At 40.2% G+C, this 23075-nt stretch overlaps 1 protein-coding gene across 1 annotated transcript in view; it reads left to right on the top strand.

Moving 5' to 3' along the window:
• The window catches only part of LOC131696087 (dynein axonemal heavy chain 5-like), a 71304-nt gene extending 55935 nt beyond the window's left edge, over positions 1-15369 (top strand). Inside the window, exons 13-16 of the mRNA XM_058984620.1 lie at positions 2406-2501; positions 2569-2625; positions 14521-14653; positions 14871-15369. Of these exons, the coding sequence (XP_058840603.1) occupies positions 2406-2501; positions 2569-2625; positions 14521-14653; positions 14871-15124 (540 nt within the window). The 3' untranslated portion in view covers positions 15125-15369. The remainder of the gene's footprint in view (positions 1-2405; positions 2502-2568; positions 2626-14520; positions 14654-14870) is intronic.
• The last annotated feature ends 7706 nt before the right edge of the window (positions 15370-23075 follow it).

Genomic DNA, 23075 nt, shown 5'->3' with positions numbered 1-23075 from the left:
TGTGCAGACCTGAGCGATAGCTTGACCCATTAATAGAAGCTATAGTAGTGCTGGTTCACGCTTTCTAGAAAATACAACTTCCTAGAAAATTAAGCTGGGTATCGAATTCTCCACGCAGAAAACCGAGCTATTCTGCGTGGAGAATTCGATACCCAGCTTAATAGCCCAACCAAACAAATTGTCCAAGGTATTCTGTAATGGTCCTTGTAGATCGACAGCTTTAGGTCCCGTTACATAAACCACGCCATCGTCTGCAAGTTGCCTTAACGTGTAGGAATTGTCAAGTCATCCATCAATGTCGTTCACATAAAAATTGAATAACAGGGGGTTTAGACATGAGCCCTGGGAAAGGTAAATGTTACTAAATCGTGATGTCGATAAGTCACCATACGAAAAGGGCATGTGCTTTTCCAACAACAAGTTTAGTAAAAAGTAGTAGTTGTTTGAAATCGCTGAAAGACGGTGCTTGTGTTGATAGAAACTGAATCAATAGCCCCCTTAATATCTAAGTTCACTGATGCCATCTTCGAATATCCAACGGTTTGAATATTCCACGCTCTCGTTTGTAGTTTTCGGTTTCACATACCCCGGGCCGTGCCCCAAAGAGTGCCCATCAATGTTTCTCTCTATAATCCGTCAACGAACCGGCGCCAGTAACTACGTTTCTTGGCTTTCATCAAACTCTTCATTTGCGTTTCTAACGTTGCGTATTGTCGATAGCTAGCGAGTGACACGTCGTCTCGGAATGTCTTATGCGCGGTGGCCTTCTCCACGCACACAACTGAGAACTATTTCCACCACGGATTGGGAGAATTTTTTTGTATGTTTGCGCCTGGTACTGGTTTAGTTTGAGTTTGATTCGCGCTGTCGAGAATCAAGCCAACCAAAAAGCTGTACTCTTCCTCCAGAGGAAGTTCTTGAGTAGATTCGATGTTGTCGGATATCGCGGCAGCATAGCTCATCCAATCTATATTTCGTGTGAGGTCATACGAAATATTGATTGATTTCAATGGCCTTGAGCCGATATTGATTGAGACTGCGATCGGCTGGTGGTCGCTACAGTGGGGATCAGAGATTGCCTTCCACGTGCAATTTAACCGCAGCGATGTTGAGCAGAGGATCAAGTCTAAGGCGCGTTCCGCGTGCTGGGCAAGCTAGAATTTGTGTCATTTAACCCGTATTTAAAATTTGTCAAAATAAAGTTATCGCAAAGATCGTGAATCAACGAAGACCGGTTATCATCATAGAGGCAATTTCATGCTCCACTACGGGAGTTAAAGTCTCCTAAAACTAGTCGCAGTGCAGGTAGGGATTCTGAGATGTCGGTGCCCAACCGCGGTGTTGGGGGGGAATATATATATGGAAGATATGCAAAGGACTTTGCCTTTGGTTTCAACTTAACAATCGAAAACTTCAATACCTGTTATTGAAGGAAAGTTAATTCTGTAGAAGGATTTTGATCCCCAAAGGCACTCCTCCGTAGGGGTGTCTCGATCCAGGTGAATAATATTAAAGTCATGGAAGTTGAGATTTCTATCGGTAGTTAACCAAGTTTCACATAATGCAAATGCATCGCAACTCAAACTATTTATTAACATTTTGAAGCTATCGTTTTTCGGGATGATACTTTTGCAATTCCGCTGTAGAACAGTGATCAAATCTGTGACCTCGTTGGATGAGTTGGCCATCGAAGGATACAATCGCTGGAAGGAGGGGCTATTTAGCAGTCAACTACTTCAAAAATGTTCTTACTGTAGGGAGAAAAGCTAACATAAGACTTTTAATAGGATCAGTAATATTGAAAGTTTTTATGCAATGCAGGGAACTATACTAACTTTTTACTTTATCTTAAAAAAATCGCAGACTTCAGAAATTTATTTAAACTACTATGAAAGGCCGAACAAACTGAAAATCATGACAGCAGCCCGTATCTTTCGGAAGTATTTGAAATTTTCGGCAGTCGTATCATTATCTACATTTAGGCGACCGGTATGAAGTTATAAGACGTTTTCGTCTAAATTTTAGAACGTTGTTCACTTAGAACACAACCCGCCTTCTTTGTTAAATTTGGCAATATTTGATTGTCCAGTTCAACGAACATCGTTTTACAGTAAAAAGAAATAAAACTGCGGTGGGTAGAGTGACTTTTTTAGTTTCTAGTTTGAACAAGATCAGACGATTCTTTTCTTATTAGTTTTGAGCAGTTGCCATCAATTGACAGGATCAACATTAAACTTCAAGGATTCTCATCTTGTTTTTTTATTTTCAGATAAATTATATTTGATTTATAATAATGAATCACTTTTGTATTGTTACGTATTGGATCGATTTAATCGATGTTTGTTTATTTGTTTGTTTATTTAAAATCGATTTAATCGATTTTTTATTCTACAACAACAACAAAGATTTCTTGGGAGTCCACCACGCTAGGATTCTGGTATACCGAGCTATTGGAGAGGAATCAACAATTTCGAACCTGGATCAACAGTGACCGTCCGAAGGTGACATTATTTTCGAAAACAAAACGATTATAAAATATTTACCATTATTTAATTTTTCAACCCGTAGGTATTCTGGATGACAGGATTTTTCAATCCTCAAGGATTCTTGACTGCTATGAGACAGGTTGGTAAACTGATCGTTTATATGCTATAATTTTCTTTTGCTGTGAATATTTTTACATGATTCTACTGCAGATTAACGTTTAAATTCAATTAATGTTTCCCCAATACGACATACGATATAACACAGCTAGTATCTTTTTATATGCTAAGATACACATAAAACGAGCTTCACAGTACATATGATGTGTGAACATATGTGTCGCTCTTAATTATCTTGTTTATTTGGCAAATTTTGACATTCAAAGATTATTATTTTCATTTACTAATTAATACATGTGAAATTCTATCATCCGACATATATTACATATAAATACTATGCTAACATTGTGTGCGAAGAACCATTTAGCACATTAAGCGTCTTCTCCGAGGGTTGTGCTTCTACTTCAGCCAAAGATTGGTCTAGCATTTCAGCATAAAGACTAGCGAAGTGGTAAGTTTTACACGGAAAGGAGAGCACCAGTAATTGGGGAGACACCCATTTGGTATGCGTTCCTTAGCTCGGGATGGCCAGGTAACAGTAGACTGCCACAGAAGCACGTTTTTGTATGCTGTGCTTCGTTTCATTGCGAGTAGCATCCGCCGTGATGCTCGACCGTTATAATTAAATTATTCCGAAAAGCTCCAATTCATAATCTTCTAGCAGGAGATAAAATGAAACCGAGTGTGCTAGAGGTGTGGAAAGGTAGTTAGTATAACGCGATTGAGAAAAAAGATGGGTGGGTAATGTCAGAGACATAACCGGAGTGAAGTAGAATACACTTTAGACCGGTAAATTCTGCTCTGGAATAAGCAATTTCTATGCGATTTTGTCGACTTTAGCACATTCATAGTTTATTTGGAGTATTTTTTGAATTATCAGTTGACAATTTGCAACATTCTTTGAAAATATTGTTGAACTTTTATGAATGAAGGCACGCAAACGAGCGTTTAACCGTCGTCCTACTACCAGCATCAGAGAAGTAGCAGATCAGCATTTTTCGCTACATGGCCTGTACTAAACAGACCGCTCGTAAGTCCACCGGAGGAAAGGCTCCCCGCGAGCAGTTGGCAACGAAGGCCGTGTAAAAGTGCCCCAGTCACGGTTGGCGTTAAGAAGCCTCATCGCTACCGAACAGAAACTGTCCCCCTGCGAAAAATTCACAGCTATCAGAAATCGAGCGGGCCTAAATTGTGACCCAAAATAAACCACAAACCAACAAGTTGTTTTCAGGACCAGCCAATTATAAAGTATTATTATTATACATGAAATTTTCCATTGCCTTACAACCTCTTTCCTCCCGGCTTGAATTACTATCAATCTTGATCATGCTGTGCGGCGGGGGCACTAGTTTTGATTACAGTGGAAAATTTTATAGCTGTGCTGTTTTCAAGGAAGTTGTAATTGAATTCAAAATAAAATAATTTATTTCTATTGTCAGAGATGGACCTTCCAACGAAAACTAGTCTGGCTCGCTTGGAATCGAATTGTATGAACCAACCACTGCTTTCACAAAATCTGTTATTTTCAGTAATTGAACATTCTACACAACTAGTCACAACTATTTCCAATCAGCGTAAAAATCGAAGGTTTTCATTCAGTACAATAGCAGATTTTCACTTTTAGAAAAACAGGCAACATTCTGGCCGAAAATTTTGAAACGGAGCACCTATATCGAAACGTTAGAAAACGTTCGATTTTTATAAATTGAATCATTACACTAACCTGTCTACAAATCACACAAATAACATTTTTATTTTGTGCCATTCTACTTGAAAGCGACGATATTGTTCACAAGTGGCTCACTTACCATCCAACGCTCTTGGCAAGCCACTTTCTGATGCTTGTAATAACAAAACTTCAATTCGATTCTTTGTCGATAAATTGATGGCCCTGAAAAGGGCCTTTTGTTTGGACAGTGTTCGGAATTTACTTGGAGCTGGTGTATATGGTAACAGTTTTGGTGCTATCTGAGACGGCGTGCTTGGCCAACTCTTCTAACAGCAGCAAACGGACGGCGGTTTGAATTTTGCGGGAGATGCTGCAAACGAACTGCTGCATGCTGATGCTGGAAACGAACTGAGCGTGAGCAACAGCATGCTGAGTTTTTATACCTGACTACAGCACAATGTAAGCTCGTCCTTTTTTGTGTTGTCCTCAATATGTGTTTTTCGTAGCTCCACCCCTTTGTTGGTCGACCACATATTTTTGATAAAGAACAAAATTGAAATTGTGTTTCCAATACGGAGGTTATCGAACACTCAGGATAAAGAGAGTAATGTAATACAGCACCTTGGTAAAATGTTTGATAATTGAAACCTTTTTTGAATGCGCCTAGTAAACACGAAACTGTAAACAAACACACAAATGATAACTTTTTATTTTGTGTCATTCTACGTGAAATCGACGATATTGTTCACAAGTCACTTGCCATCGAACGCTCTTGGCAAGCTACTTTCGGATGCTTGTAATAACAAAATTTCAATTCGATTCATTGTTGATAAATGGCCCGTACCAAACATACCGCTCGTAAGTCCACCGGAGGAAAGCCTCCCCGCGAGCAGTAAGCAACGAAGGCCGTGTAAAAGTGCCCCAGTCACGGTTGGCGTCAGGAAGCCTCATCACTACTGAACAGAAACTGTCGCCCTGCGAGAAATTCACAGCTATCAGCAATCGAGCAGGCCTAAATTGTGACCCAAAATAAACCACAAACCAACAAGTTCTTTTCAGGACCAGCCAATTATATTCTAGTAAGATATAAATGAAATTTTCGTTTTCCATTGCCTTACAACCTCTTTCCTCCCGGCTTGAATTACTATCAATCTTGATGATGCTGTGCGGCGGGGCACAGGCAGCTTCCATTATAGTGGAAAATTTTGGTTTGCGCGTTTTTCCCAAAAGTTTTTTAGCTGTGCTGTTTTCAAGGAAGTTGTAGTTGAATTCAAAATAAAATAGTTTACTTCTATTGTCAGAGGTGGACCTTCCAACGAAAACTAGTCTGGCTTGCTTGGAATCGAATTGTACGGACCAACCACAGCTTTCACAAAATCCGTTATTTTCAGTAATTGTACATTCTACAGAATTAGTCACAACTATTTCCAATCAGCGCAAAAATCGAAGGTTTTCATTCAATACAACAGCAGAGCAGGTTAGAAAACGTTCGATTTTTGTAAATTGAATCATTAAATCACAAATAACTTTTGATTTTGTGCCATTCTACTTGAAAGCGACGGTATCGTTCACAAGTGGCTCACTTACCATACAACGCTCTTGACAAGCCACTTTCCGATGCTTGCAATAACAAAATTTCAATTTAATTCTTTGTCGATAAATTGATGGCCCTGAAAAGGACCTTTTGTTTGGGCAGTGTTCGAAATTTACTTGGAGCTGGTGTATATGATAACAGTTTTGGTGCCATCGAAGACGGCGTGCTTGGCCAACTCTTCTAACAGCAGCAAACGGACGGCGGTTTGAATTTTGCGGGAGATGCTGCAAACGAACTGCTGCATGCTGATGCTGGAAACGAACTGAGCGTGAGCAACAGCATGCTCAGTTTTTATACTTGACTACAGCACAATGTAAGCTCGTCCTTTTTTGTGTTGTTCTCAATATGTGTTCTTCGTAGCTCCACCCTTTCGTTGGTCGACCACATATTTTTGATAAAGACCAAAATTGAAATAGTGTTTCCAATACGGAGATTATCAAACACTCAGGGTAAAGAGAGTAATGTAATACGGCACTTTGGTAAAATGTTTGATAATTGAAACCTTTTTTGAATGCGCCTAGTAAAAATGTTTTCCACTTCACTCCAGTTTCTTTCTGACCATATTTGCAATTTGCGTACTGAAATAAATCATAATTTAGGGTTTAACTCAAATTGGTCTCCAGGGAGAAACAGTCCATGAAACAGAAAATGCAAACTTATTCTTTGAAATGATTTTGGTGGCCCTGAAAAGGGCCTTTTTTATAATGATACAAGTGAGTTCTACCTTTTCAACTTCCAAATCCATACAAAGTGCGTCCCTGCCGCTACAGAGTATAGACGACATTCATTGAGATTTTGCACTTGGCGTGTTCAGTATAGGTCAAGGCATCTCGGATGACATTTTCCTGCACACCATCAGCATTCGTAGATTAAATCAGAAATTCATTTTACATTACCACGACGAGCCAGACGCCGAATGGCGGATTTGCTGATTCCCTGGATTTTATCACGAAGAACCTTGCGATGACGCTTGGTAGGGAACGCAAACATGATACCGCTCATTGTACCGTCCGAACGAGCATGTTGCTCGTGTGGTAAGCAAGCACCCACTGATACAAAACAAGCTTGCGTGACCTGTATATATAACATTCCCGTATGTACTGAAACGCTTACATGCTCCTTTTTGACGACTCTGCGTGGGATATGCTGGCAAATTGCGCATTTTCTTCGCTGTTTTCGAAGGATTTTAAGAAAATCCTTGTTTTGGTTTATTTATAGTAGTCGCAGTAATTCCGAAATTTAATACGAAATACGTGCACAAATTTCCGATCAGATAGTGCAAAAATATTGCGATTTCGTCCAGTAGAACGGAAGATATTCGCATTTCAAACCTGGGAAAATTTCTCAACTGAAATTTTTGAAACGGGACCCCATATTGAAACGTTAGAAGTATTCTACTTCAAAAGCGTCCAAAAATATTCTTTTAGAATAATCTAAATGCGATGTAAAATGATATTTCGAATCCATGACACAATGGAGACCTGTTCTGCGTTTTTGTCAAGTACCGTCCACTTCATTTTAAAATAAATAGTTGTGTTGATATTAGCTAAGCACCTCCATTAAATCCATTGGAACGGACGAGAAAGTCCTCCTCCTAAGCTTCAAAGCCCAACATGAAATAAATTTTGTCTAACGATTAACTTTGTTAATAAAAACAACACTGTTCTGTTCATACACGATCCATATCGCCCGGTGGTAAAATGGAATCGGCAAACTAAAACACAACCCACCCTTATGTTTGTCTCGCTTTCCGAATGTTGTGTATATTTATTTAGGCTTCAGCAGCTGTATTTTACTGGTAGGTAGTGATCTAACATACATGTGAAATGTTCTAATAAGTTTCTAATAATAAAATGACCTGAAGAATGACAGGCACGTGTTACTTACATATGGCCCGAGACGTAAGCGATCAGAACAGAATTGAATAAGCCTGTTTATTCATTCAAGTCGTACCACCGAAGTGGGTCACAATGTAGTTTAACTATTCCGCTCGATTAGTAGCGAATGCGCCGCAATATATAACTTGAAGCGATACTCAGTGATATAAGTGAAAACTTGTATCATCGATTCAATCCGCAATCCAAACAACGTGCGAAAAGGAGGAGACCAACTATAGCCCCTTCTTATGCTCTGGGATTTTTTTCAATGTTGTAAAAAATGTTCAACATGTTAAGGGGATACACCACTGTAGAACACGAAAAAATAGGCATATTTCGGAATTTTTTCTGGTCGCAATAAAGAGGTGAATCGGAATCTTGTAAAATGGGATGTATGATACTAGTTGCGAAGCACAAAACATATTTTTGCCTTTCTCCTATAGAAAGGCTATGCAATCACTCTGAAAATCGACTTTTTAACCGAGGCCCGAAAACTCTGATACTATTCGACTCAGTTCGTCGAGCTCGACAAATGTGTGTTCTTTTTTTTTCGAGAGCTGCAAAAAAATTCAAAAAAAAAATCCTGAGACAGGGAAAATTTACAAAAACCCAAATGTCTCAGCGAACGGGTTTGGGCTGCCATCCCCCGACCATGCTAAAAAACCGGTGCTCTTGAACCTGATTCCTCCCCGGCACTACCTTACGGCATTACTTCGGGGAGGAGTTTTTGTGTGCATAGCACCTACGCAAATTCAACTACTTACTAGTTCGTTTCTTCCGCAGGGTTACAGCGCTACTCCTCGACACACCACCAATTCTCCACCATCCACACAGACTGGCAATTTCTGCATGGTAGTCGGAAAACTGGCTGTAAGTCGAGACTGAGTGCTTCTCCCCTACGAAGACAATCTGAGCGGCAAACTTCAGATTGTCTAATTCACCGAGCCCTTGGACTCCCTTATGCCATTCAGCACCACGACTCGGCTCCCTTGTGCCAGTTAGCACCGCAACTCGCTTCTCGTACAATTCAGCGCCATTTACTCGTTGAGCTCCCGACTTGTTCGCGAACTACTCCTCGGTCTAGTCCCCGACGGTGGACTTAGCCTACTCCGACGGTGAGTTCCCCGGCGAGAAAAGTTCTCCCGAAGCCGAGCCAACCAGCCAGGTGTCGAGGTCAGTTCGGCGATTCCGGTGGGGCAGGGCGTCCGGTTCGCTGGTGCCCCGACGACCCGCGATTGGTGGTGTCTCTTCGCGGTCTACTCAGTCTAGTCCCCGGCGGTGAATTTAGCTTACGCCGACGAAGAGTTCCCCGGCGAAGGAGGTTCTCCCGATACTGATTCTTCTTTGATTTTAGCACCACAATTTCTTGAACCTTTTGGCTCCCTCTCGTTCAATTCGCTCTACTTTCCCGATGAGCCATTCAGCTCCCGCCCTCACTTGTTCGCGAACTACTCGGTCTAGTCCCCAACAATGGATCTAGCCTGTTCTTCTGAAACCGAGCGGTAGATTTCTCCTGATACCGATGTTCGTTTCTGTAAACCGTTTAGCTCTCCGCGTTGGCCCGATCTACTCGATCTAGTCCCCGGCGGTGGATCTAGCCTACTCAATGGGCCATCCAGTAGGTGCTGAGGTCTTTCCGGCGATTCCAAGTGGAGCGTAACTTCCGGTTCACCAGTGCCTCAACGACCCACTGCTAGCAGTGCGACGCGGTCTACTCGGTCTAATCCTCGGCGGTGGATCTAGCGTACTCACGAGCTACCCGGTAGGATGTCGAAATCGGTCCGGCGATTCCGGTGAAGCTTGACATCCGGTTCACAGGCGTCCCGACGCCCCAAACTCGGTGCTACGTCACGTACTACTCAACTGGTCCCCGCCGGCTGCCCTAGTCTACACAGTCGGAGAGTTCCCCTGCGGCGGAATTTCTCTCGAAATCCGACTTGTGGCTTCTTGTTGGTCCCTTCGCCACTTCCTCTGCAGCTCGGAGAGAATGCTCGTAACTACTCTGTTGACAGCGTCCCAGGTATGTTCGTCGTGGCACATCTCTTCGACGATATCCTACGAGCTTCTTCGAACCTAGGGCATTCGAAGACCACGAGTTCCGGTGTCTCCTGCACAGTCGCACACTCCGGGCAAAGGGGTGACGAAGCATGTCCAAACCGATGCAAGTACTTCCAGAAGCATCCGTGCCCAGACAAAAACTGCATCAAATGGAAGCTCACCTCTCCATGCTTCCTATGCACCCAACCCGACACATTTGGGATGAGCCGGTGGGTCCACCTTCCTTTCTCCGCGTTGTCCCACTGCTGCTGCCATTTAGCCAACGAGTCCGCTCGGACCAGTCTGCTAGCGTTACGTGCATTTCTCCGCTGGTAGCATTCCACGTACTCCGCCAAGGTGATGCAGATGGGGATCATCTCGGCGATAACGCTTAGTGCCTCCGTCGATATTGTTCTGTAGGCACTCGCGACTCGTACAGCCATGAAACAGTAGACGTCTCGTGCTGCTTCTCGGGCCGCCGACGTTTGGCATGATTCTCGCTATTGCGTTCGTTGCCTTCGCCGACTTTTCATAGGCGTAGTCAACGTGGTTGTTGAAGCTCAACCGGTCGTCGATTATAACTCCCAATTGCTTCAGTGCACGCTTCGATGCAATCACGTGTCCTCCGATGTCGATCTGCATCCGCTGAACCGCTTTGCAGTTACTGACCAACAACAACCTCCGTCTTGTGGTGAGCTATTTGCAGCTTGATTCCGTTCATCCAGCTCTCAATCGCGTCTATTGTCTACTTCACCGACACCTCCACTTCTTCAAGTGTCTCACCCACCACTGTTAGTGACACATCGTCCGCGAAAGCCACGATTTTCACTTTCCTAGGCAGCTGCAGCATTAAGACCCCATCGTACATCCCGTTCCAAAGAGTTGGACCGAGAGTGGAGCTCTGAGGAACGCCCGCTGTGACACGCAATGACTTCTGCCCTTCGCTGGTCTCGTACAGCAGCACTTTGCTCTGAAAGTAGCTCTTCAAGATCTGGCATAGATAGTCGGGAACGCTCATTCTATGCAGCGATGGCTTCCCAGCTGGCACTGTTGAACGCGTTCTTCACATCTATCGTCACCACAGCGCAGTATCGATCTCCTCTTCGCTTCTGTTTAGATGACTTCTCAGCACTCTCGAGCACTATCCGAATTGCATCCACTGTCGATGCTCCTTTGCGGAAACCGAACTGCATCTTGGACAGTCCGCGCTCACCTTCCGTGAATTTCGTCAACCTGTTAAGAACGATCCTTTCCAGGAGTTTTCCGAGTGTATCCAGCAGGCCTGTACGAGGCCGGATCGCCAGATGGCTTCCCTGGCTTTAGCAGCAACACCAGCTTCTGGACCTTCCACATTTCGGGGAAGTTGCCTTCATTTAGGCATTTCTGCAGCACTATCCTGAACATGTCCGGATATGCCAGGATCGCAGCTTTCAGTACCACGTGTGGTATTCCATCCGGACCAGGGGCTTTCTTTGATTCTAGGCGCTTCGATGCTTCTGCTAGGTCGTCGTTAGTCACTTACCGATCCGTGTTTGTTCCTTCGTCCTCGCCGTACGGTGTCGGTAGCCATATAGTTGGATCGTGCTTCGGGAAAAGACCCTCGACGATTATCTTCAGCTTGCTCGGACACATTTCGGCTGGCGTCGTCGGACCCTTCATTTTCGCCATCACGACTCGATATGCGTCACCCCAGCGATTGGAGTCTACTTCTCGGCATAGCTTCTTGTGGCACTTTGACTTGCTAAGTCTGATCTCCCGTTTCAAAGCGGCCCTAGCTTCCCGAAACGCCGCCTTACGCTCTTCTCTATCTGGTGCCGACCTTGCTCTTTGAGCCCGCCTTCTGGCTCTGAGACTAGCAGCGCGTAACGTACTAAGCGTCTCGTTCCACCAGTAAGCTGGACGCCGTTTGTTGCGTGGTTCCAGTTTTTGCGGCATTGTGGCGTCACAAGCCGCCACAATCCTTCTTGTTAGGTCAGCCGCATGCACGTTCTCGGTCCCGCCGTTCGGCCGATGTGCCTCAACAAAGAGGTCTTTGTTGAAGGCTTTTGCCTTCCACTTTCGTTCCCCGGTCACCCTTCTCTGTACTGCCGCGGGGTTCCATTGACCGATACGATAGCGAATCGCCTGGTGGTCACTATGTGTGTACGTTTCGCATACTCTCCAATCCATGTTCGCCGTCAATGAGGGACTACAGAATGTGACGTCGATGATAGACTCCCTCCCGTCTCTCCGAAATGTGCTAACAGAACCTTCATTGCATAATCGTACGTCTAACTTCGCTAGAGCTTCCTGCAGGATACACCCTCTTGTGTTGGTTACTCTACTGTCCCATTTCACAGCCCAGGCGTTGAAGTCACCACCAATGACTACCGGCTTCCGACCGATCAACTACTCGGTTAACTGCTCCAGCATTAGGCTGAAATGCTTTACTGTCCACATTGAAGGAGCGTAGCAGCTACACACGAAGATGCCGTTGATTTTGGCTATCACGAAACCGTCATATGAGCGTTCTACCACTTCTTGGATGGGGAATCTGCCCATGCCTTGTATCACAGCGGTTCCTGATCTATCCACCACCCAGTTACCGTTATTAGAGGGGATAAGGCTCTGCGATCAAAGCGACATCGCACATAGTTTCTGTCGTAGACTACCACAACAGTTGCTGTGCGGTATCACTTTGATTCAGATTTATCTGGGTCATCTCCATCACCGTTGGCCTGCAGTCGCCTTCTTACAGGCTGGGCATTTAAAGCCACCCGTCTGATGGTCGTTTCCTTCCGCTGGGGTGCAAAGCAAGCACTTCGGCCTCTGCGTGCAGTCTCTCGCAAGATGGCCCGTCTCTCCGCATTTCCAGTACATCTCGGATCTTTCCGGGCCTTTGCAAGCCCCTGCTTAATGTCCAAAGCCTAAACATTTGAAACATTTCTCCGCTTGTTTATTTACTCGTGGGGCGGCTATCAGTAGGCATCTCGACCACCCAACTGTAACTCTACCTATCTCCAGTGCCTTGCATGCAGCGGTTACCGGTAAACGAATTATCGCTGTCTGCGTTTCTCCTTATCCCTTTCTTAACCGGATCGTCATGTGCACCTCGCCCAGGTTGCACTGTTGCTTCATTGTACCTTTCAGCTCGTCTTCCGTCGTGATTTCATCAAGGTCCTTGCACACAATTACCATCCCCGGGTTTAAGGCTTTAACTTCTGTCTTTGCATTAATTTAGTAATAGTCTCCTGCAAGGTAGAGCTACTAGTCGTAGTATTCTTCTTCAGTACGCCTGACTCTTACCACGTTTTCCCCCAAATCTTTCAACTCCATGTCCTCTCTGACCTTTTTGAGCAGCGCTGCGTACGTAGTCTCGTCATTTGCTTTGACGAGCACGGCTTCTCCCTTAAGCACCTTCTAACGAGCCGAGGGTTCTGATTTCCTCTTCTGCTCCTCTTTTCGCTCCTCCTTCTTTTCTTGCTGTTTCCCGTGTTTCTCCTTCCGACCTACAACGGTACTCCAGCTTTCACCTTGTCGGATGGCGTCCTTTCCTTCGGTAGCAACAGCGTCCTCGAGCGTCTGCCTATTTGACTCGCCTGGTCGCTCAGCTGCATCCGCCCTCTGCGTTGCCGTATCATACTCTTTCACGGCAGACAGTAGCGCCTTCTGGGTTCTGATGACCATCTCCTTAATGACTTTATGGACATTGTTTTTCGTGTCCACAAACTTGTGGAGCACCTCCACCAAGTGCTTCGCTGCCACTACTTTTGGCGTTTGTGGGGTGTGGCTCATTCCGCTCTGCTCTGGCTGTTTTTGCTGTTGCTTCCTGTCCCTGCTGCCCCCTTGTGTGTGCGTGTGTGTGTGGAAACCACGTGATGTATTATGCGTCATAATCACTTTACTCGCTCCACTCTCGGTAATACGGGGCAATTTTTATGATTTCAAATTGACCAATTTGCCTTTCTCATAAAAAAGGTTATGCAATTGCTTCAAGCATCGACTTTTTAACCGAGGCCCAGAGATCCGAGTCTTATATACCATTCTACTCAGTACGACAAGATAGGAAAATATTTGTGTGTATATGTGTCTATGTGGCAAATAATATTGCTTCTGTTTCGCTGGACCGATTTGCACAAACTTACTCTTGAATGAAAGGTACAACCTTCCCATCGGCTGCTATTGTTTTCGGTTCGATCGGTATTCCGGTTTCGGAGTTATAGGTTGAAAAGTGCGGCCACACAGCAATTGGTTGGTTGGTTAATTTTTCTTTATAAATTCTTTTCTTCATTAAGTTCTTTCGATTGAAGTTAAATTTTAATAAATAAATTTCAGGCAAGTGTAACAGATTTTCATCAACATTTTGTGAGATGGATCAATTAGCCGAAAATATGAAAATATTGTAGCTTTCAAATCCAGTTTGTCAATAATCATACAGAAAGATACAATTTTAAAATTTAATAATATATAAGCCAGCTTTTTATTGAACATTGATGACAAAATATTGAACAAAAATGTGAAAAAGTTCATTCCTATACATGCATTACCTTAATCCTTTTGTTTCATATGAATAGGTGGAAGTAATTGAACTCTTTTGAAAATTCATTATAAAGGGGCAGCAAATTTAACTTATGGCTCGAACGGCAAAAAGCCACGCGCCGCTACGGATTGATCTATCGAATCGATTTATTAATGTTTATCAAGGTTTATTCGATATTCAGCAAGATGACATAACTATACTGTTTACTATTTCACTTCCAGGAAGTAACACGTGCACATAAGGGCTGGGCTCTGGACTCGGTTGTGCTACAGAACCAAATAACCCGACACAACAAGGAAGACATTCACGACGCGCCCCAGGAAGGTGTGTACGTCCATGGACTGTTTTTGGAAGGTTAGTGATTTTACACGATTCTATTGATTGTTACGGGACACTTCGACTTCGTGTGACCCACCACGACGAAGATGTTTATTTTTCTCATGGGAAACGGTAGAGCAAAAGCTAAAGCGATTTGTTGCCCTATTATCGACTCCCATGGTAACCATCTCATATTTCCATAACTACTCATCTTTCTTGTTTTGGTGATTTCTTTGAATCCGAAATTGAAAAGGAGCATCATTGGATCGCCGCAGTGGAAAGCTGATTGAGTCGAAAGCGAAAATTTTATACGAGCAGATGCCGGTTATTTACATTTATGCCATCAATACGACCGCCGGTAAGGATCCGCGACTGTACGAGTGTCCGATTTACCGCAAACCGCAACGAACTGACCAAAAGTACGTGGGCTCGATAGATTTCGAGACCGACTTCAACCCTCGTCACTGGACATTGAGAGGAGTCGCCCTGCTGTGCGATATCAAATAAATGGGGTTTATGTTTCGTTTCCCGTTGATGTTTTTTTGCACTTTTCTCTTATTCCAGTAAATACGATTAACCTAATTAGTGGCAAAAAGTTAAAATGTTGTAATTTAAAGCAGACCCAGTAGAGCACCTTTCCTGCATACAATGACTCACAGAATTTGAGAGTACACAAATAAAACGTTTGAAGTGTAGCTTATTAGAGAACATGACAAATATAACTCCGAGTCTGTAACATGTTTTTCGGAAAACGTTGGGGAAATTGAAATGTGAAAGAAACATCCGTACTGAGCGCAACGTGCCTGGAGCTGGTTGGAGGTAAGCAAAAGGTCTGCTAAAAGGATCTTGACAGCCTTGATTGCCCTCGGGGGGTGTATATAAAATGTGTACTGACAATTCAATTAGGTCTAGCTTGGTCTGTATTCAATCACCCATTCCTACCTTTACCACTGGCATTCGGTACGCGGTGGATTTCTGTAAGAATAAATTTATGCTAAAATAGCTCAGATGTAACGTAAAACCAGATCTAATTCGATAGTCAAGTAATGGGACTGGGACAAATGCATTGCCTAATGTTTAACTGAAATGGAAATGAATTCTGGTATGCTGGTATATCAAGACTGACCTGGGAATGGTACGACATAGAAAATAAAAAAGTAGTTGTTTGCACACAATTTGCTAGATCTTCGTGAAACTTAATCAGCTTATTTGGCATATTGTAACATTGCTGATGAATGATTTTTATTTTTCTAGCCGCCGCCGCACAGTGATCACCTTCTATACAAAAGTCGGACAAAACCTCAAAAGTATTTTAAGAAAACTTCACATTGAGGTAATTTTGTGACGCTGAATTCATATTTGATGTTTATTTTTTGTTTTTTTATTACCTCAAAATTTTGGCCCTTAGGGTGGTTCGAAAATTCAACATTTACGAATATAAAGTGCACTATATCCGAAAATTCATTTTCAAAAAATTAGGCATGGTGAATTTTTTAGCAGGATACACATTTTTACAATTGTTAATAACGATAAGACACATCTATAAATTATATTAGGAGCCCTGAGTAATCAAAGGCTACCATGCGTCTCCTTGAGACATATCAAGAAAAATCACTTTTTTTTCAAACCTCGGGGCAGAAAGGGGCAAAACAAGATATTCATTTTCGGAAAGTACACTAATTTTCAAGTATCATGAACAACAAGCGATCTTTCCAAACTGTTTCAAAAAAGTACAGCCATTTTGAACATTATAACTTTAATTTATTGCGCGATTTATTATTAATTCTTCATGTCTGAGCCAGAAGAAAGTCTTGCATTAACTAAATCGAATGGCAACTATAAGTTCAGCGAAAAACCTTTCAAATGCAACCAGTTTGACCCTAATCGGAATCTTAACTAAAAAGATATATTCATTTGAATAACTTAAGTTTGAAAGCAGTTTTTCTCAGAATTTATCATCTATTTCACCTTTGAAGTTTAATAAAAAATCGAACTTTCGTCCTCAGGACCTTATATTTTGAGAAGACTCTATTCAATCTGTTAAGAAACAGAGAAAAATGTTAAATCATGAAAAATCTAAAATGGAATTTTGTGGTTTGTCCGGCTAGGCGTCACTGTGCGCCGGTGTAGAAAAAAGGTTTTTTTCTCGTATTGAGGAATTCCACGAAGATCCGTCCGAAAATCTCTAAAATCGTGACCGACCATCCTAGATTCCGATGAAAATTTACAGGTTTTACCGGCATGGAAGACTAAACATTTTCCACAGTCAATAAGATTATTTTGACTCAATTTTTTTTGTTCGATTGAACTATTTTATACAGTAAAACTATTTGAGAACAAGTTACAGGTAATGAATACATCTGCACGAAAAAAATATACACTGAAAAAAATGTTGCGTCATTTTTCACAAAAATAAAAATTTATGATAAAAATTCAAATTGCGAAAAACACATTTTTATAATTTTTTATATTTTGTCACCAAAAATCTAAAGAGAAGAGAAACATTTTGAATGTGATTTCATGATGGAGAAATTATCAGCAAAAAGTTTTTCTAACAATAACTTTATATATGTTCTTAAATTTCATACTAATTAACATACAAAACTGTATTTTTATTACAGAATATAATTCTAAGTATCATTTTAAATCAAAATGCATTTAACAAATATCTTCCAAAATGCGATAGTTTTCGAGATATTTGGAATTTCGCTCTAACAAAAACAATTAATTCGTGTAATTATGTCCTTTTTAAAGGTTATTCGCGTTACCCCATCATAAATTGTCAAAAGTCTAATGTTTATCATTTTAAAGACATAAAAGTAGCTTTTTCAGTGTATTTGGATCATGGAGTAGCTTTTAATAAAAAAAAGTTTTCCTAATAACAACTTTTGAAAAAATATTATAATTTTGGAAGATATTTGTTAAATGCATTTTGATTTAAAATGATACTTAGAATTATATTCTGTAATAAAATTATAGTTTTGTATGTCAATTAGTATGAAATTAAAAACATGTATAAAGTTATTGTTAGAAAAACTTTTTTGCTGATCATTTCTCCATCATGAAATCACATTCAAAATATTTCTTTTCTCTTTAGATTTTCGTTGACAAAATATAAAAAATTATAAAAAATGGGTTTTTTTGCAATTTGAATTTTTATAAAAAAAAATTGTTTTTGTAAAAAATGACGCAATATTTTTTTCAGTGCATATTTTTTTCGTGCAGATGTATTCATTACCTGTAATTCGTTCTCAGATAGACTGTATAAAATAGTGTAATCGAACCAAAAAAATTTGAAATTATTGCACGTAGAAACGTCTACGCCCTTTTGAAAAATTGCCCTTGTATCAGAATATTGCAATTGTTAGAAAAAATCGTGGAGATTTATAAACCGAACACAAATGTAAAGTTTCGTTCGAATGGACGATGGTCATACTTTGCGGTCGGCCGGTTTCTCATGGAATCCCTCTATTTAATTTTCGTTCCATTCTCCGCTCAACCTTAAAGTTAAATATAGATTGTAAGAATTCTTATTCTCGGCTAGTCAATCAAAGCACGGCTTGATTTTTAAAACGTTGGATTTGATTGACGTAGGCTGCATTAACTACCTATGCGAAGTAGACTAAAACCCTGAAAAACGGGTTTAATCTCACTTTTGTTGTTAATCACATCTCGTCGCTGTTGTGCTATCTTATGACAAACGCCATTTTGGGATAAGCTGAGTTAGATATGCCACATTACTTGTCTAAAAAATCTCTACAAAGTGGCGTTTACAGAATTTTGACATTCTGCTTGGTTACTGAGGTAATGCCAGCAACGTGCTGATTTTTTTTTTTAATTTTTTGCTTCAAATGACTGTGTCTAAGGATTGGCTCAAATTATCTTGATGTACAAGATGTTTTTACATGTAAAACTATCTGAGAAACACAATGGCATAATCATTTTCAAAACGAAAACGTACGAGTTGTGAGAAAAATGCAATTTAGGTTATAAACTGGAAATATAGCATATTTGGCAAAACTGTAACCAAAAATAATTTTTTTTTCTAGAATCTCAGACTCATTTCCTTCAAAATGCACTTCACCGATTGTTTATAGACCAAATGTAGCCAAAGATATGAATAAAAGTTAATAATTGAAGTTTTTTTCTATGGAAATTTTTCCATGTAAGATTATGCCACGCTATACAAATTTTGTCATCAACACACACCTATGACACGTGTGAGTGCGACTTTTGTTTACATTTATAGTAAAAACTCGCAACATAGTCAACCGATTTTTGTAATATTTGAGAGATTAATACAGAATAGATAGAAGCATCAATTGTCTTCTTGGAATTGTTTATGTCATTTATAAGTTTCAAGATATTCAATCTCAAACTTTAAAAATCGTTTTTCTCGAAATATGCAAAATGGCGCTTGTCATAAGATAGCACAACAGCGACGATCTATCCTGAGGACCCTTTTAACCCTAACTTTTTAGCGCATATTAGATGCCAATACTATTTTACTTTTGGAATTGCTACTAAGTTTTTGAATGGAACCGATTCTTCGAAACAACATGCATTGAATATCATACTGATTCACATAGTGCAAACTGTATTGACTCCTGTACGCTAGACCTTCTGGAGGGGGAAAGTAAAGTTATTGATAAATTAACTCAATTCGTTATCATGTATGAGTTTCCTATAGGCAGCCGGCTGCCAACACTTTGGATGATTTGTCGTTTGGTATATTAAGGGGTTATATCTACTTGGGTTTCAAAAAATGGAGTACATTTGCGATATTTATTTCATCATTGTTATAGTTTTTTTGTGATACTATTTTACATACATTATAGTACATGGTTAAAGGTATTTGTAGTAATTTTTATGTTGCAAAAGCTTGCAAACTGACAGTGATATAGCTGTTGCCACTGATCACCTTATTTTGAACCTCATGCGCGCCGACCGTGATAAATCAAGAACGGCTTATCTGCAATGGAAAAACTAATTTGTTTTCGTTAGTTCATGCCTAAACGCCCTTCGTGAGCGAACAATTTTACAAAATTCTCTTTTGTTACACAATTGCACTAAATTTTTTAAAATTTTTGAAATTAGGCGTTAGCTTTTTTGGTCTAAAAATGGAAAAACTACTCAAAATAAAAATTCCTTCGTTCACGAAAAAGCCATTATAATAAGAAGTGAAAGGGTGAAAGATTCCAATCGATCGGGTTAGTGTGTACCGAGTAATCGTTGTCACCGCGAAGCCGTTTTCGAAAAAATACGATTTTGAGATAATTTCGTTTAAAGTTTCGAGACAGTCCCAAGTACCCATAAGCATTAGGCAATTTAACAATACATTGACTATACATTTGCACTAATGTTGCATTGAAACCCCATTACAGCATTAACAATGCAATAAGATCTATATTAGCATCAATAATGCATAGATGCACAGCCGAAATATAGCATTATCGCTTGCTCTATATGCGTATATAAAGCTGATATAACGCGTACATGCTTCAAGGTTCTTTAAAGCATGTATGCTTTACATATGTATTTAGTGCCATTATAGAGCAAATAGAAAGCCGATATAATGCTATTGTAATGCTGTGGGTTTATCCGTTATGCAACTTTTTTTTGAAGTTAACATTCGGCATATTTCATTTCAATCGAACATATGCAATATAGTCCAAGCAAGCAAACGCAGCGCACTTACCGTGAAGGACGATGCGAAGTACCTCAGTTCGAGACTTACTAAAGGTAATTTTCGAAAATCATTCATATTATGTGAGAACGAAAACCCATCAAGGATATTCATTACAATGCATTAGAGAAGAGTCTGTTGCGGTTTTAAACAGAACATTTTATTTTAAAATTTTCCTTTTTGCTCATCACATCGAAAGGAAACATAAGAAATGGTTTTAAAACTATAGCGTAAAATGACAGCCAACTGAAGCTTTCTAATAGCATTAGTAGTGCCAATATTAGGCTTTAAATTTTGACATTTGTGGTCTGGTGCTATATAACAGAATTAGTTCTGCAAAAACGAGCTGTCAATCTCTGCACAGTAATATCACTATATTTCGCCTTTTCTGGCATAATACAAGCATTATATCAGTATTAAGGGCTTCACGGCTCTTTAAGACTGTCCTATATGTGGATCTGAAGCAAATATTAGGCAACGTTGTAAAGCTTATTTGTTACTTGGGATATTATGCAATGTTAAAATGATAGGAGAACCCGGGGCTATTCGGACCTACCTAAGTAAATCGCCCTTTTAGGTGGATAGACGTAAAAGCATTTATCAGTCAAAGATCTTAATTATTAGTTTGAAACCTCAGATACATTTTGTAGCCATAAAAATTCATTTGCACTACTCCATTGGCGATTATTTGCAAAACTATGTTGTTCCATCCTTTTACAATGTAGGCGTAATTCGGACCGTCTTTTTTTTACAATGGAATTATATTTACCTATGAAATCTTTATTGGAGAAATTCCTAATGAATCAAAAAGAATAGTGTTAAAAAATAATTTAGGAGTCACAGCTGTCGATTGGCGCATCTTGTATTTTCTTTGCTGTGGTGTGTGAAATCAAGTGTGCAGTCGGACAAAACCAAAAATGTTACGCAATCTGGCTGAAAATTACACGTTAAGGTAATTTAGGGGTACTGAGCTCATTTTTAATGTCAAAAGCTATAAAAGAAGAGTTAAATTTTCCCATACAGTGTTATCGAAACTTTCTTATTAGTTTAATACCATTCTTCAGTGATAACAATAACAACATAATAATTGGATAAAACTACTTTCAATCTCTACAAATAGTGTTTGTTTACGTTTTATTCATTTGTCATTTTGCACTAATCACTATGCTCCTCAATGTCAGCAAACATTTAAAAATATCGACTTTAAACCACTCCGGGCAAAAAGGGGCAAAACGGGACATTGAAATTCGAAAAGCAGAGATGATTTCCCTTAGAATGTATAATAAGTGACCATTCCGAATTGTTTCACGCGATTGTACAGAACACATTTGTGAAAAAAGACTTTACTTTCAACCCACGATATATTTGTAATAATAAAACATAGTTAGAACCAAATTTGTCAAACATATTGAAATAATCAACAAAGTTCTTTTTTTTAATTCATTTCGTTTATTTGATAGGCACAAATGCGTTAGCTTGGCGGTGCCAAATGCTTATGTTTTTACATTTTGGATATCTTAAAACTAGGAGGTTACAATGTTGAAATATTTTTTTTGCAAAGGAAAAAAAATGTTTACAGCTATCTTACGACTAGAAATAAGATTCAATATACAAGAGAGGGCCAAAAGATTTTTTTAAGAAAAAATTTAAAACATGGGATTCACTTTGATATACAAGAGAGGGAGTAATAGTATTTTACGAAATATTTTACGGTTATCTTAAAACTAACAATATAGTTTAGTACACAAAAGGGGGAACAAATATTTATGAGAAGTTTCACAGAAATTTTAAAACTAGGGATTCAATTCTATTTACAAAACAAAGTTCTTTATATGCCCTTTAAAATGAAACTAGTTGTGCTCAAATCGGGTTAAAATTGAAAGAGCACCCCGTTTTTGAAGTGAAGATATGTACTGTGATTTCGAAAATGAATTTCATTAGGATTAAAAATGTAATTCTCATTCGGTGATCACAAAATTTAGAGATTATGCCATTCAATACATAAGAAATATAGGAAAAATAATAAAATATCAATATTTGAAACATAAATTTTGTCCTGCACTGTAACCCGCCAGCCGCTGAACGGTGGTTGATGGAATGGGTGTCCGTCAATAGTCCCGTACGCTCATTTAGCACAAAAGGGTGAGCGTGTTTATTATTATTATTATTATTATTATTATTATTTATTGGGCTTTAACCGCATAGGGTCATAGTTTATTTTCTTTGAATTGTTTATTGAGTCAATGAGGTGTTGAGCTCCGGAATGAAAGCAGTTAGCCAGGGCCGCGGGAGAGCCTCCCCAGTACCCGGTTTTGGTATATTGGGGGACCTGCTGAATGATGGTGGTGGATGACTGGATAATTTGCGGTTAGTGGCGGGACCTCCCCAGCACCCGGTTCGGATGTGGTGCAGAGCCCGCTGAACTTTCAATACCAATTCAATGCCAATCGACCCCAAATTTTGCCCAGTTGTTTGGGACCCCAAATGGAACAATAAAATTGCTGTGCGTTTTCCATATAACAATGCCCCACCCTAATAATTATCTACTTATTCCCTGTGCAACTCCAGCTAGTCCAGATCGATAACGGAGTAGCAGCCAGGGGTGGTCGCACAAGCTAAATCTTTATATGCGAACGAAACCAGAAATACCACAGTTCCAGATTCCGCTCAGCGACAACACGTGACATGGAAACTGCCATTAATCACGATGTAGTTAGTAAGATGCGAGGACATTTTTCCGAAACTATTTTACAGTCAAATTGGGGTATATTT

This window comes from Topomyia yanbarensis, unplaced genomic scaffold (assembly GCF_030247195.1).
Source record: "Topomyia yanbarensis strain Yona2022 unplaced genomic scaffold, ASM3024719v1 HiC_scaffold_7, whole genome shotgun sequence".
NCBI classification, from domain to species: Eukaryota; Metazoa; Arthropoda; class Insecta; order Diptera; family Culicidae; genus Topomyia; species Topomyia yanbarensis.
This window is presented reverse-complemented; position numbering and strand designations above follow the sequence as displayed.